We start from the raw sequence: 16,085 nt of genomic DNA, 5'->3' as shown, positions 1-16,085 counted from the left end.
AATTTGAGAACTGATATTCCATTGCAGTGAATGACCTTTCATTCACTCAGCAAAGAATGATCAGTTAAGGAACTGATCATTCTTACATATCCAATGGATATAGAAAAGGTGGTTTAAGGAAATAGAATATTGGAAATAAGGAGTAAAAAAATATGCCAATCCTAAATGGTAATTATTACCTTGTAGGTAAGGGGCAAAGATTACTTCTTCTTTGGTTGGTCATTCTTTGCTGAATTTCAGAAGTAGGATCATGTCACGATATGTTGATAATATGAATAATTAACAAAACATTTTTATTTTTTTATTATTTTACATTATAAATAATTAAATATAAATACAAGTATCATAATTCTTTTTATTATTAAAATAACCCTTATTGCTTTTTAAGAGAAAAAACTCCAACTACTTTTATTTTCTTCAGGTTTAGGTATTGATTGCTCTTCAAAATAATCTTGAAGTGATTTCATCCAACAGCAGTAATGTTCTGAAATCAAGGAAAATTAAATTAGTTTTAATAAAATATAAAAATTATTTTATAAAATTTAACACATGGAGATTAACTGGAATGCTCTTGAGAAAAAGGCAATGGAAACCAGAGAAACGTACTTGAACTAGCCTTTCAACTCACCAAAAATCTCAACAATATCTTTATCCTGGAATGCTAAAACACCACTACAACACTATAATCAAACTGGAAGCTCTATATACAGCCAAAACATTGTCAATCAACAACTAAAATCAAAAGAGATCAAAGAAATAAAAATATTAAAATACTCCTAGGCCCCAAATTTCAAAACAAGTTAATCCACATCAAAAACAGAACCCTATACAAAAAAAAAGTAAAATAAAATAAAATAGAAAAATTGTCAGATACAGCGAGAAAAAGAGTTCACTACATGTTTTGAGTTGTTTTAATAAAAAATACATCTATGTTAATAAATTATTTTGAGAATGCTTGTTTGTCTTTTCTGTGTTGAGTGTTATACTGGTTGATGAAAAGTAATATGAACTCATAGGATCAAAATAGCATTGTATTTGCCAATATATTTGCTATTGCCTTGTTTAACGAATCCCATTTATTTTAAATGTGTATTTCTGGAACTTTAGAATGAATCTATCTTTTTTTCTTAGAATTATAAACAATTTCTGTTATTAGAATGTTTGTATATAGACTGTTGTAAAGAAATTGTTTATGATGTGTTTTGTTGTTAGGTATGATTAATTTCTATAAAATGTTTACAACAGTTTATAAGTACAAGTCAAAAGTTGTGCTTTTCAAAAAGGAAAGCTATGATTTTGTCTTTTCAAATCACCAATATAAAAGCTGGCAAGTTCTGTATGAAAATCTAGTTCTGGATCCCTTAATTTTATTATATATACAGAGGGGCCTAAAAAAATGTACTCGCTGTTTGCTAGTCCATATCTCGTGACAATTTTTGGCACAAAGAGGGTTCATGTGTGAAATGACCACCAGCAGCTTCTACAAAACACCCATGGCACTGAACTATGGCTGTTAGTGTATGTTGTGTAATGGCAACACATGACATTATAATTTTTTCACATAACTTGTCAATTGTCGCTGGTTCTTGTCGATACACATCATTCTTGATGGTCCCTCAGAGGTAGAAGTCCAGAGGTGTCAAATCAGGAGACCGAGGTGGGCACTCAACAGCACCTCTTTGACCCACCCACCATCCAGGTAGAGTTTTATTGAGGTACAATCTGACATCTCAATGGTAGTGAGGCCAGGGCTCCATCTCGTTGCATGTAAAAAGGTTTTCGCCATACACGCTTTCGATGGCAGGCAAAATCCTTGTCTGAAGCATATCAAGATACGCCTCACCAGTTACAGTATCATCGAAGAAGAAGGGACCAATCAAACCATGCACTGATAGACCACACCATACGGCAACCGCTGGTAGATTCACTGCCCTGTCCACATGAGCGTGACTATTTTCAGGAGCCCAGTGGACACAATTATGGCAGTTCACAGTACCGTTAAGTTTGAATTGTGCCTTGTCAGCACACTAACTTCCCTGCAAATTACTCATCCTCGCCAACCATGCGCAGAAACTACTCACATGCTTTGAAACCACATGGAGAAACCATTCTCCATGCTTCGATCTGGGTCATCTTCAATCATCACGTTTAGCGGTTTTGGAATGTATACTTTACATGTCCACTTTACAGTCTTCAGAATGCGTCTTACACTTAACCAGCTCACCCCACTTTCGCATTCTCCCTGGTTCACTGACTTTTGCAGTGATCGGGTGAAATGTTGCAACACCGCAGCACTGGATGCCGGACTTCTAGCTGTTTGTGTTCGGCCGGATCTTTCCTTGTACCAAACTCTCTCTGCCACTGCTGTTGCACCTCGTAACTGTTCTCATACTTCCATTACAATTTCAGGACAGTCTTGTATTAAAAAAATCGATAAGCAATCTTCAGCCATTGTTGCTCCTCGACTGTTTTCACACGGCATAAATTGCCAGCTCCGCCTACCACGACAAATTTAATAATCTTACACTACACTACACATTAAATTAGTGAGTGTAAGTCTTTTTTTTTTTGTTTAGATATTTAATTACAAACAGTGAGTACATTTTTTTAGATTCTTCTGTATACATTTAAAACTTTTATAATTTCATATATACAGAGGGATTCCAAATTGCACAGCATTTCTCGGGAGACGATTCTATAGCTAAAAATAAGAAAGAAAGTTCATATAAATAAAGGTCAGAAAACATTTCATTAGAGAATTTCGGCTAGCGAAACACTTAGCCCTGCTTTCTGCTCTCTCTCTGTGAAATTCTTGGCCGTACTAAACCGTACTAAAATTCTTGGCCTACAAATCAAGGAGTAAATTTGGGGCTTCTTTATTGTTTTTCTTCTAAGAAATTGAATAAAACTGGTCCCAGACTTCTATCTTGCTAGGTTTTAAGAAAAACAGGGTAAAACATGAAAACATTTTGACCGAAAGTACACTTAAATAACTTTGTTAATTTACCAATCAATTGCAGAGAATTAATTCTAAGAACTGATGTAAATAACGTTTTTTAAAACTAAACTCAAATTTCAGAAGTTCAATTAGAATCAAAACACGCATAAAAAACTATAAGGAAGCACCAAATTTACCACTCGATTTGTACGCAAAGAATTTTGGTACGGTTTAATTTCACAGAGGAAGTAGAAGCACGGCTAAATGTTTAGCGAGCCGAAACTCCCTAACTGTTTTCTGACCTATGTTTGTATGAACCTTTTTCTTTTTATTGGGCTATAGATTCATCTCCCGAGAACAGCTACAGGTAACAGTACCTTTATCATGAAATTACACACCTTTTAATAAGATAATCTTCCTTTTACAAACATAATATTTTTTAATATAAGTTTCATTTTGGTAGCGTGGGAAAACCATTCTTTCATTCTGAATATATGAAATTTCATAATTCTATTCTGAAAATTATACTTCATGGGGAAGTAGAAATAATTTATTACTGTAAAATCAGCAGACTTTTTTCTAAAATTATGGGCTGGCTATACTCTTTTGGATTTTACTTGTAAAACTAAACAAAAAAAGTAGTAAAAATGATAATTTCTCCTTCGTTTTCTACCTGTCGCCATTTTGTTATTTTTACGTAAAAATTTGTATCTCAAGTTCGGATATAGGAATCAGATTAATATTTGGTAAGTATCTTTGTAATAAAGTTTTAAAATTAGCAAAAAATTAGATTTTAGATACCTTCACAAATTACTAAATGACGGCCATATTTATTTTTCTCATTTTATCTCCATAAATATTAATTTATCAAAAAAAATGTATATGGCTAAAATATTAAGCCTTTTATTTCAAATAAAATTACATTTAATTTTTAAAAATCGGTTAACAAATAGCCAAGTTATGGTAGAAAATTGATGTTGTAATTTTGTGTCTCTTCATGTCCTCCACTTTACGTTCAATTCGATCAAATATTAGTTGTTTTTATTTATTGTTAATTCCAGTATTGTAAATTAGTATCAAATTAATAATTTTCTCACAATAATAGACCTAATAATTAAAAAAATAAAACTACCTGTGGTAATCTAACGTTAATTGTTGTAGAACATTAGGTGCATTTTGTTTTTAATAAACAGTAATTGTTAAAAAGTTATAAGAGGTGTTATAAAGTTATAAGTGTCCACACCATTAGGAATTACAAAGTCTCCAGTCTTTTTCCAAGAAATTGGTCTTAACTCTTCAAAAATTCTGGGCGTATTCATAATTTATTGAAATCCATTTTGGATCTTTTGTTGAAGATCATCAATGTTGAGTACTGGAGTTGAATAAACAAGATGTTTCAAATGGGCCCACAGGCAGGGCACTGGCCCTCTGCGGCCATTTCTATTTTTTCATGGAAAGTTTCATGCAGGAAATCTGATACAAACTGACTGAAATGTGCTGGAACTCCATCATTGTGAAACCACATATTTCCTCTTAACTGTAGAGGTAGGTCTAAGATTTTCAGTCAGATTAGCAAGATAATTTCTCCATTTAAAAGATTCAATAAAAATACCTGCCCATATGTTCAGGGAAAATCTTTGTTATGGTTACTTTGAAAGGTACCATGAGGATTCTTGTTGCTCCAGAAATGCTGGTTGTGAACACCATTCCTATTGAAAAAAGCTACATTGTGTACAGAATCCTTGCCAAAAATAAAGGTCTTTAATTAATGTTCTTCGAAATCAGTTACGGAATGCCTAACTACATGAAAAATCATTGGCAGTACTAGTTTACAATACTAGAATTAACAATAAATAAAAACTATATTTAATCGAATTGAATGTAAAGTGGACATGAAAACAGACAAAATTACATCAATTTTCTGCTATAATTCGGCTATTTGTAAGCCGATTTAAAAAAATAAAATGTCATTTTATTCAAAATAAAAGTCTTAATATTTCAGCTATAACACATTTTGATAAAACTAATAATTATGGAGCTATAATGGATTGAAAAATAAATATGGCCGTCATTTTGTAATTTATGAAGGTATTTAAGTCCTGATTTGTTGCTAATTTTAAAACTTTATTACAAAGATGCTTAACAAATATTAATCTGATTCCTCTACTCAAGATATAAATTTTTACATTAAAAACAAATTGTCAGACAGGGGGAAAACGAAGGAGAAATTGTAATTTTTCCAAAGGATATTTTTTGTAGTTTTTGTAGTAGAAATCTGAAAAAGTATAGCCAGTTCACAATTTTAGAAACATTAAAATATATATATATTTTTTTATGTTAATAGACATCATAGCATAATTACTTTAGTTGTCATGGCATACAGTATTATTAGCACAATTATTAATAAAACTTTAAAGCCTCATTTTTCAAAGTTGTCTTTAATAAACAGCTGCTTTATTAATGATGAAGTCATCTAAAAAAAAAAAAAAAACACTTGAAAGAAAGTTATAAGTTTTCTTATTTCAGAGGTTGAAACTGTAAGACATTAATTAAAATGATAAAGTTCACATGTGATATACTAATAGTTACATGAATTATATATATTTTAAAAGAAAGCTGATACATTTAGATGTGATATAATAATTCATTGTTACTGACAAACTAATGTGTGAATCATCAGTTAAGGATTCAGCTTCAACTTTTCTTCTGCTTTGTTAAGTCAAGAAATCGTTTCTGAAAGTTGAGTTTAAAATTTACAAATAAGTGAAAACAAACTTCCACACAATTGGGTCAAAAAAAAAAAAAAACAGTTATCCTTGCTATTGACATAAAAAGCAAAAAAGAACTCTAGAGAAGTATGTATTTCTGAAGGATTGTGTTGATAAAACTAATTAAATTAGTTATGTAAATAAAACATTTAAGCATGTTTTTCTAAGTACTTGATGAACAATCCTCATACTATGTATGTAAAATTTGATGCAATTTTCATATTACATATTTTTATGTAGAATCACAAAGCTACTAGAGTAGTTATGTTTGCTTAGCACAAAGTTTGTCATAGATATACAAGTATTTTTTTTAATTAAAAAAAAAGAAGATTTAGGAAAAAATATAAAAATATTTATTTACCATGTATATCACTGACTGGGGGAAGATCTCCACCATAGTCTTTTGGTAAACATTTTTTAGTCAATATCTCATAAACAGGTTCCATATCTGTATGAAAATGTATCTGAAAAAATAAATATTTACAAATATTTAATAATAATTTTTTGCTTAGAAGTAAAAAATGTAATATTACTTTTTCAAACTACTTCCTTGTATTAATGGAAATTCATTTTAGTTTTACATCATAATTGAAAAGTTATATCAAAGTTAAGTTAGCAAAGTAAGTTTTAGCTGCATGTAAGTTGGTTGGATGCTAATTAAAAAGTTGTCATATGGAAGAAAGCTCAACATTTAATATAAGTTAATAACTTGTATAAATATGCTTCTTATATTCAGATTATCTGTTGATTATCTGACAAGTTGAGTATATTTTTAATAGTTTTTATTCATTTCTTTTATTTCCTAGAAACACCTTTACATACTTCTACACACAACCTTTTTAACATATTTATAACCTTACTCTTCTCAAAAATATTATTTGCTTAGCAAAAGTGACTTAAAACTTTTATTCACTACTTATTTCTCAACCCATTTTAATATGGATGATTGAAAAAAAGAAATTTACAAGGAATTTCTGCATAATTAAATCTGCTAAAAATCTTGTTTTGTCCTTTATAAAAATCCATTCAAACCCTTATTTATGATCAATTTTTACATTCTACTTTCCTCACTTTAAAGGCAGTTACTTTTATACAGATTTGAATACTACATTGTGGGTTCAGCATTTTAAAAAAATAGGGTTCAAATACAGAGATAGAAGAACAATTACTAACATGTACAGGAACCAAACAGCAACAGTAACAATTGAAGAACATAAGAAAGAAGCCGTAATAAGAAAGGGAGTCCGACAAGGATGTTCCCTATCTCAGTTACTTTTTAATCTTTACATGGAACTAGCAGTTAATGATGTTAAAGAACAATTTAGATTCGGAGTAACAGTACACGGTGAAAAAATAAAGATGCTACGATTTGCTGATGATATAGTAATTCTAGCCGAGAGTAAAAAGGATTTAGAAGAAACAATGAACAGCATAGATGAAGTCCTACACAAGAACTATCGCATGAAAATAAACAAGAACAAAACAAAAGTAATGAAATGTAGTAGAAATAACAAAGACGGACAGCTGAATGTGAAAATAGGAGGAGAAAAGATTATGGAGGTAGAAGAATTTTGTTATTTGGGAAGTAGAATTACTAAAGATGGACGAAGCAGGAGCAATATAAAATGCCGAATAGCACAAGCTAAACGAGCCTTCAGTAAGAAATATAATTTATTTACATCAAAAATTAATTTAAATGTCAGAAGCTTTTGAAATGTGGTGCTAGGAGAGAATGTTAATCAGATGGGTGGATAAAGTGACGAAGAGGTATTGCGGCAAATAGATGAAGAAAGAAGCATTTGGAAAAATATAGTTAAAAGAAGAGACAGACTTATAGGCCACATACTAAGGCATCCTGGAATAGTCGCTTTAATATTGGAAGGACAGGTAGAAGGAAAAAATTGTGTAGGCAGGCCACGTTTGGAATATGTAAAACAAATTGTTAGGGTATAGGATGTGGAGGGTATACTGAAATGAAACGACTAGCACTAGATAGGGAATCTTTGAGAGCTGCATCAAACCAGTCAAATGACTGAAGACAAAAAAAAACATTGTGGGTACTAGTAACTACACATCATGGTCAACCTGAGACTGTACAAGACTACACTTCATTTATACTCATACATATAATTCTCATTCATCCTCTGAAGTAATACCTGGCAAAGTTTCCGGAGGCTAAACAGAAAAAGAAAAAAAAGAGATCAGCTTCTATGGCATTTAACATTACATGGTATTAAACGTTAAAAATAATGAACTGCATGGAGGAATGTACTACTAGAAACATTGGAATCTTTCCAAATGAAAATATTTTTTTCTTTAACATCATATGGAACAAATGAATTGTCTACAGTTTATGCAATTAGCAATATGCTGTATTATTTCTACAGAAAAAACATTAATGATTTTCAAATTTTAAGTTATGTTAAAAAAAGAAGTCATGAAATTATCAGTCGTTTACTTCATCTCTACAATACAGGTTTTTTAAAGTTATCAGTCACTTTAATTAATCAGGGGTTATTCTTTTCCAGTCTTTAGTATCTTTTAATTTTGACATAGTTACTACATCCTTATAACCTTGAACCATGTATATCAATTTTGTTTTCCTCAGTAGAGAATATTAAACGATGAATTCATCTATCTTTTAATGAATGTAATATAATCCACCAGTCAATTCATCTTATTTCAAGATTATGTCACAAACTTCTTTCCTTTTCTATTTTTGTAAATATCTTCTCACATCATATTTTATCAGATTACTACACTCCACAAAACCTTATTTTCAATACAAAACCTTCCTTTTTGAAACAATCTGATTTTGATCTCAATATTCTTTTTTATCCACTTTTTATAATTTCACTCCTTAAATAACAAACTACTAGTATATTAATTATTCTTACCTAAACTTACACAATTAATTACTTATTATCCTTCTCTTTGTCAGTCATCACCTTTTTTCTATTCTTATATTTTTAAACCAATTTTTGGTCCAATAATAATAAATCTGTAACGTTCAAAAATATTTTCCAAACCATTTTCGGTTTCTGCTAAAAGAAAGTGTCATTGACGAATATGAAAAATTATCATAAAAAAAAAAAACATCTAAACTTAGTACTAAAATTAATAGTCAAAACATAAAAGCTAAGTTCTCCTTAAATATTAATTTTAGAAATAAAGTAGTAAATCTAATATATGAGGTCTTTAAATATAGTAATGATACGTTTTTTGGCAGCCAAACTGGCAACAATGTAAAGTTACTAGTAAACATATGGTTATACAGAGTCATTCACGGGAACCGGATGTTTTTAAAATAATCATAAAAAATTGAAAAAAGTTTTATTGGTACTGAAACACTTGTTAAATCAAAGCATTTGTTACTTACTCATGAACGAAAAATTATGTCCGGCAAGTGATGTCCATTTTGGGCAATACATTGTTGTAGCCTTTCACGGTAACTGGCCTCAATTCTTTGCAGCATGTCTACATCAATCTGACGATGACGAATTGCGATCATTAGGTTCTCCAATGTACGCGGTTTATTGCCGTACACACGCGATTTCAGAAACCCCCTCAGAAAAAAATCACAACTACTCAAGTCGGGGGACCGAGGGGGCCAAGAAATGTAACCGAATCTGGAAACGATCCGTCCCGGAAACAAGTTAACGGAGGACAGCCATCGTTGCCCTCGCTGTGTGCGCTGTAGCTCCATCCTGCTGGAATAACACATTTTGAAAATCGATTCCCCGGTTTCGAAACTCAGGGATGAAAAACGTATTCAACATCGCAATGTAACGATCAGCTGTTACAGTTACGGCAGCGTCATTTTCTTCAAAAAAATATGGTCCAATAACACCGACCTTTCCTATTGCACACCAGACAGTCACCTTTGGGCTATGAAGTGGTCTCTCGTGAAGCTGATGTGGGTTTCTTTCTGCCCAGTACCGGCAATTCTGTTTGTTGAAGCCATTCAGATGAAAATGGGCTTCGTCACTCATTAACAATAACAAATTTTCATTTTCTTCAAAAACGGTAAGCATTTGTCACACAAAATTGTAATCGCTGCGTGAAATCTTGCTCGTTTAACTGCAGGTCTGTATTCAGAATTTGTCTTACCGTACTTGTGCTCATTTGAGGCGCTGCTGAATGCCTCTGAATAGAGCGGCGTGGGGTTCTGACAATGGCTTCCCTTACTCGTTCGATGTTCTCCGGAGTGCTAGCAGTTAGTCGGGGACCCGGTGGTTTTTTCTTCAATATTGAACCACTTGTTTGAAGGTTGTTTACCCATCGCAATATTGTGTTACGAGAAGGAACACTTGCATTACGATGGATATTAAACTGACGGCGGAAATCTCGCTGAACAGCAGTTACGGATTCGTCATTTCGCACAAAACTGTCGTACGCGTACAGGCGTTGGTCTAGCGTCCACGGCTCCATCTCAACGACTAAAATGTAAATGCTATGAACAAAGTAAACGTCAGACACCAGCCACGTGCCCCTCCCACCACGAACGCCCGAGTACAACCCACTTCAAAAACATCCGGTTCCCGTGAATGACCCTATATGAATAGCTGATTTATATTACGTAATATTTTTAGTCTATTGTTGCCACGTGAGACGTAAACAAATTTTCGTAAAACGAGTTTTGTTGTGCGTTACAAAAATGAGCGATACTAATTATGAGCAACATTGTGCAGTCAAGTATTGTGTTAAACTCTGAGAATGCTACTTATAATTTTTCAAAATTGAAACTGAAATTTTCAGATGGCCGGACGATCCACGCTCTGGAAGACCATTAATGTCAAAAAGTTACGACAGTGTTGAGCGAATCAGTGACTTGATACAGTAAGACACGTTATTGAACCGTACAGACATGAAAAAAGTTTGTGTAAAGTTGGTCAGAAAAAACCTGTTGCCGCGATCTTCTAGGGCGAATTGAAACTGATCCTGATTTCTAAAAAATGTTATTACTGGTGATGAATCTTGGATATTTGAGTACAACCCAGAAACAAAACGCCTAAGCAAGGAGTGGCACACTTCAAACTCACCATGTCCCAAAAAAGCAAAAATGAGCAAATCAAAACCGTGCTAATTTGTTTCTTCAGTAATAATGGCTTTGTTCATAAGGAGTGTTTACCTACAGGACAGATTATAAATCAATATGTTTGCAGAGAAATTCTTGGAAAGAGTTGCCTGTGTGAGACCAGCCATCAAAGACAACTGGATGCTGCATCATGACAATGCACCTTGTCACACTGCACTCTCAATGACTTTTTGGCAAAGAAAAACATTCCTGCAGTTCCTCAACCACCTTATTCACCTGACTTGAGTCCGGTGAATGAGTCAGGTGAATAAGGTGGTGAGTTCCTGTGACTGTTTTCCTGTTCCCAATTTTTGAACAGTAAAAAACATAAAAAAATGTAACCGATCATCTAAAGGATATTCCGGTTTCTGAGTTACAACATTGCTATGAAGACTGGGAAAAACCGTTTGAAGTATTGGTGCTTCCCAACGGAACTATTTCAAAGGTGATAAGAGTCAATGTATAATTGGATTGTAAATAAAAAGTTTTTCTGAACCAGTCTCATTACTTTATTTATAGACCACATAGCTATTATTAGTAATCTTTAAGATTTCTTTACCAATTCAATAAGTTCAGGCTTCATAAATGGTTTAAGTATCATCATAATTTTACTGACAAGGTATGTTGAATTCATAACATGTATTGCTTTTAACCTTATCGGTAATCCCTCCTAAAACAAGAATCATAAAAACACATTTAGAATGAAATAATAACAAATGCACATAATCTTATAAAAATTTTTGTGTGAAATAATTATCAAATAATATTAATAATAATTTTTAAATATTGTATTTCAATTTTTAGTGTATTGATCATTTTTATAATTTAGTGACTAGTAAAATAATGACTCTCATTAATTTTCTTTCTATTTCATCAATGTCGGCTTGAATCTAGCAGTGAATGAATGAATTAACATGTAATCCAGAAATTTCTAGGTATTTGGTACAGAGCCTTATTTAGGTGGGATCTGCAATAGCTGCATAGTGCAGGTGCAATGTGTTTTATGTAGTACTTTGTTACAGGGCTGAGAGACAGAAACAAGGAGTTGAGTGATGGAAAAGCAAATACCAACAAATATGTTAAAAATTTATCAGTTGTAAAAAAATTGGTTGCCAAAAAAATTATACAACAGTCATAGAAAATTTCAAGAAGTGTTTAGAAGATGTAATGTGAAGTGAATATTGTTTATGACTTTGAATATACTTTCTTTTAGCATCAAGTGATTTGTCATCAGCTATTTAAATGCGAAGAATATAGCTTGAAATTTGAACAGTATTATTTAAATTTGCTGATCTTTGAGAGCTGATTAAATGTGCATTGTATTAATTTTAGATATATACTATATATATTTCTCTGTTTAACCTAAAAAATAATAAAATTAATGTATTCACAATTTTATGTCCCATTTAAACAGTAGAAACACGGAATCTTAACTTTTCTGCTGAAATAATAGAATTTAAGTAGAATTTATACTTAAAAATATATAATGTAATCATCAAAACTTGTTTTTTGTTTTTTTTTTCTGTTCAGCCTCCGAAACCACTGTAAGGTATTAGTTCAGTATATGTGTGAGGATGATATGTATGAATGCAACTGAAGTGTGGTCTTGAGCAGTCTCAGGTCGATCATTTTTGAGATGTGTGGATAATTGAAACCCACCCGAAGAACACTGGTATCCACAATTTAGTATTCAAACAAAAACGCCCCTGTAAAATTCATACAAAAATTAATTTTTTTACCTGAACATAGACAAGAAGCTTCTTCAATGAACTTATTTTTATTTTCATCAAATGGCCTAATCCAACTCCTTTCATGTCAAACAAAATAGTATAACCAGGGACTGTTCCTTCTACATATAAACATGCTTCAAATGCCATAATTAATAGTCTTATTCCATCATCCAGTACATATTTTCCTGATTCATATTCATGAAGTCTATGGAATATTATTTGATTTCCATTTGGGTCCTTTTCTGGTAAACATCCAAAATCACTGAAAAAAAGCAATATTGATATCAGAAATAATACTATATCATTTTTAAAACATGTAGAAAATTTCTCATTAAAATAAAATTTTAATGGACCAGTAATCTTTTTGATAAAAGACGATTTCTCTTAAATCTTTTTCATGCAGCAAATAATAAATTTTAATAAAACAAAAATTGTAAGAAAATTATGTATTTGTAGATTATACTTCAATCAAGTATCAATTTAATCTGCTCTAAATTCTGTCACAAATACTATTTTTGATATTATATAGATATAAAATATTACTTATATTTATTTATTTATAGTTACTTTCAATAACTCACTTTCCTTAACATTTAACAAACATTTCATTCAAAATATTGCAAATTATCTGAAAGTGGCAACATGGATTTGATCTATTTTCAGTAAAGAAAGTGAATTAATTCCACTGGTCACAATGTTATTAAAAATTATAAAAGAGATCGGATTGATTATTGACTCTTTTTATACTTTAAAATAACATTGTTTCTAATGTCATAACATAATAACCCTTGGTTAAAATTCCATTTTAACCTTCTCTCTAATATAATAATATTTTTTTTTAGCCTCTGGAACCAACAATTAGGTTCCTTTAGAGGCTGAGATGAAATGGCAATTTTGTAGTGTGTGAAAATGATATGCCTGACTGGGATTTGAACCCAGGACCTTCAGATGAAAGGCTAATACACTATAACTCACACCATAGAGGCCAGCCAATATACTAATTATAATTAATGTGTACTAATATACTAATGATGATAAATATACATACAAGAATATATGTGCGTTTTAAAATACAAATTATTTTATGCAACTCCTTATAATATTCACTCTACTTTTACTGATTAACAAAATATAAAAATGAGTCGTCTGTTACAGCAACGGTAGGCACGATTAGATTATACTATACTTTTTACTATACTATATGGTCCTATGCATTTTTGAAAATGTTAGTAAAATGTCAGTCCTGGAGAATCTTCCTTCAATTTTTATAACTTCTCTTCATCATATATGAAAGTATCCCAAATCTCTCTTCTTCCTTTTCTATCTATTTTTTGTTTATGCTAGCCTCCTATTTTTTGTCAATGATCAATTAATAACTCACCGACTGGGTTAGTCTAGTGGTTAAAAACTCATTGCAAAACAGCTGATGTTCGAAGTCGAGAATTCTAAGATTAAAGTCCTTGTAAAGGCAGTTGCTTTTATATGGATTTGAATGCTAGACTGTGACAGAATACCAGTGTTCTTTGGTGGTTAGGTTTCAATTAAAAACTCTGGCAATGGCAAATTGTATGGCACCTGTAAACTGGCCAGGAAAATTCCAGGAATACGACTGAATGGCTGAAATTTATTTTTTTTACATTGTGTATGTTTCAAAAAATTACATTTTCCTGTTTTTTACATTTACAAAACTCTGCTCCTTTTCTATTCTTGGTCCTGTAAGGATACTAAGAAAGAAAAATGTTTATTCAAAATTTTTAAGAACTGAATACTCTGCACAAGGTAAATATTCAATTAAGTATTGTAGTTAAATAATTAAATTAACTTACAGCACTTTTAATGAATGTTTAGACTCTGGTGTATCCACTCTTCTGCAGGAAAAGAATTCAGGTGTACTTGCACGTAGTTTGTAGTAAACATTAATACAACTTTTTGTAGCTTCAAAATCATAGTAACAACTGTGATAGAATAAAATTAACTGTTTTTCTGAAAATTAATAGTAGATAAATAAAATGAAAAAATAAAATTAAAATAACAGCAAAAAAAAATAAAACAATAACAAAATAACAAATAATATAGAGATGTAATTTATAAAATTCAGTTGAATTTCTTTTTTCTGTGAGTGCATTTACAAAACTCAATAATAATAACTCAATAAATCAATAATAATTAACATCCATTAGAGTTCTTTTACATTAAATTATAAAAAATATGTAAACACAAGTTGCTGAGAAAATCATCGAAAAAGAACCAACAAAAATTATTAATAATTACTTGTGCGACTAAAATCAGAAAATAAAATAAATAGGCTGTAGAAACAACTCATTAAAAGTTTTAAGTTAAATTTATGCTTTGTAGTAAATTACATTTAGTAAATCTAAACCATTTAGAAAAAAGGAGTAAAAACCTCTTAACCAAAATTAAAAACTTCATGGAAAATGTTTTTCTTATGTAAAAAATAAGTCAATTAATTTAAGTAATTAGGGAAAAGAGGTAATTGTAAACTTGTCATAAATTTTCTATTAGAAAAAAACCTGGAAAGACTTTAATTTTGAAAGAAAGTCATAGAAAGATAATAAATAATTTTCATTCAAAAGAAAACAGATAATTTCCATTTGAATCTCGTTAACTACATCATCAGAGTATAATTATCCAAAAATGAAATTATTATTAAAACTTGAGCAACCATCTTAACAATAAGAGTAAATAATTCTTAATAAATTACCACAATTTCAACTTACAGTTGAAAAAATTTCATAATAAAATATTTTTTGATTGTGGCTGGTTCAAGTATCAATTCCACACTAAAAAATAGACTTCTTACCTTAAACAAATTTCATTAAATACTTTTCAATCTATGAACCACATACAATCTACGGGTGCAGCATGAGGTTGCTCAATTTCACAGGGGTGCATTGTCCTTGGAGATTACCGAGGCCAAGGTGCACCAAGCTATCTGTGGTTTAAATAGGAGCAAGGCTTTCATGGCTTCATGGCATTGTGGAGCTCCTTCTTCACTCGGTTGGGGTGAGTGTGAGAATTATCATGTGCGCTCTCAATAAATTGTTGTTTGGTTGATGCTTCCTGGCTTGTTAAAAGAAGAGAATTGTAAAGTTATTGTTTAAAGGTGGCGATTATTGTTAGTTCCTCATATAGGCCACTGATGATTGGTAAGGTTTTTTAAAAGGTTCTGTACCTTTGTATAAATGGGCGGTTAACCTCGTGAGACTTATTGATGGAGAATCAGTACGGGTTTCACCTTGGAAAAGGCACTAAGATTCCATACGCCATGTGATGAGTGTGGTAACAATTAATGAAATGGAATATGTTCTGGTAATCTTTCTGGAGATTTCTGAGGTGTTTAATAATTTGTGGTGGCTCTCTGCCATTTATCAACTGCAAAGAAGAGAATGCACTGTGAGTGAATTGCAGGTCATGCAAAGTTACTTCAGTAATTGGGATGTGCTGCTCCGTGAGGGCAGCCATAAGGTAGGCAAGATGCTATCCCAGGGTTGTGGCCTGGGGCAGTGTGTTGGGTCCTTTGTTATGGGTGGTGGAGTTTGATTTTCTTCTGC

The 16,085-nt window shown here is 31.5% G+C and overlaps 2 protein-coding genes across 6 annotated transcripts in view; one reads left to right on the top strand and one right to left on the bottom strand.

Annotated features, from left to right (window-relative positions):
- The window catches only part of LOC142330559 (uncharacterized), a 45,736-nt gene extending 33,569 nt beyond the window's left edge, over positions 1 to 12,167 (top strand). The window contains exon 5 of the mRNA XM_075375915.1: positions 11,806 to 12,167. Within this exon, the coding sequence (XP_075232030.1) occupies positions 11,806 to 11,811 (6 nt within the window). The 3' untranslated portion in view covers positions 11,812 to 12,167. The remainder of the gene's footprint in view (positions 1 to 11,805) is intronic.
- Positions 273 to 16,085, bottom strand: part of LOC142330560 (alpha-tocopherol transfer protein-like) — a 75,793-nt gene continuing 59,980 nt past the window's right edge. For all 5 annotated transcript variants that reach the window (XM_075375920.1, XM_075375919.1, XM_075375917.1 and 2 more), the window contains 5 exons: positions 14,340 to 14,496; positions 12,523 to 12,775; positions 11,343 to 11,453; positions 6,068 to 6,170; positions 273 to 484 (listed from right to left, as the gene is read on the bottom strand). In XM_075375920.1, coding sequence (XP_075232035.1) covers positions 384 to 484; positions 6,068 to 6,170; positions 11,343 to 11,453; positions 12,523 to 12,775; positions 14,340 to 14,496 — 725 coding nt within the window. In that variant the 3' untranslated portion in view covers positions 273 to 383. The remainder of the gene's footprint in view (positions 485 to 6,067; positions 6,171 to 11,342; positions 11,454 to 12,522; positions 12,776 to 14,339; positions 14,497 to 16,085) is intronic.

The sequence above is a fragment of the Lycorma delicatula genome, chromosome 9 (assembly GCF_047948215.1).
Source record: "Lycorma delicatula isolate Av1 chromosome 9, ASM4794821v1, whole genome shotgun sequence".
Taxonomy (NCBI): domain Eukaryota; kingdom Metazoa; phylum Arthropoda; class Insecta; order Hemiptera; family Fulgoridae; genus Lycorma; species Lycorma delicatula.
The sequence above is the reverse complement of the archived record's forward strand: the minus strand, read 5'-3'. Positions and strand labels throughout refer to the sequence as shown.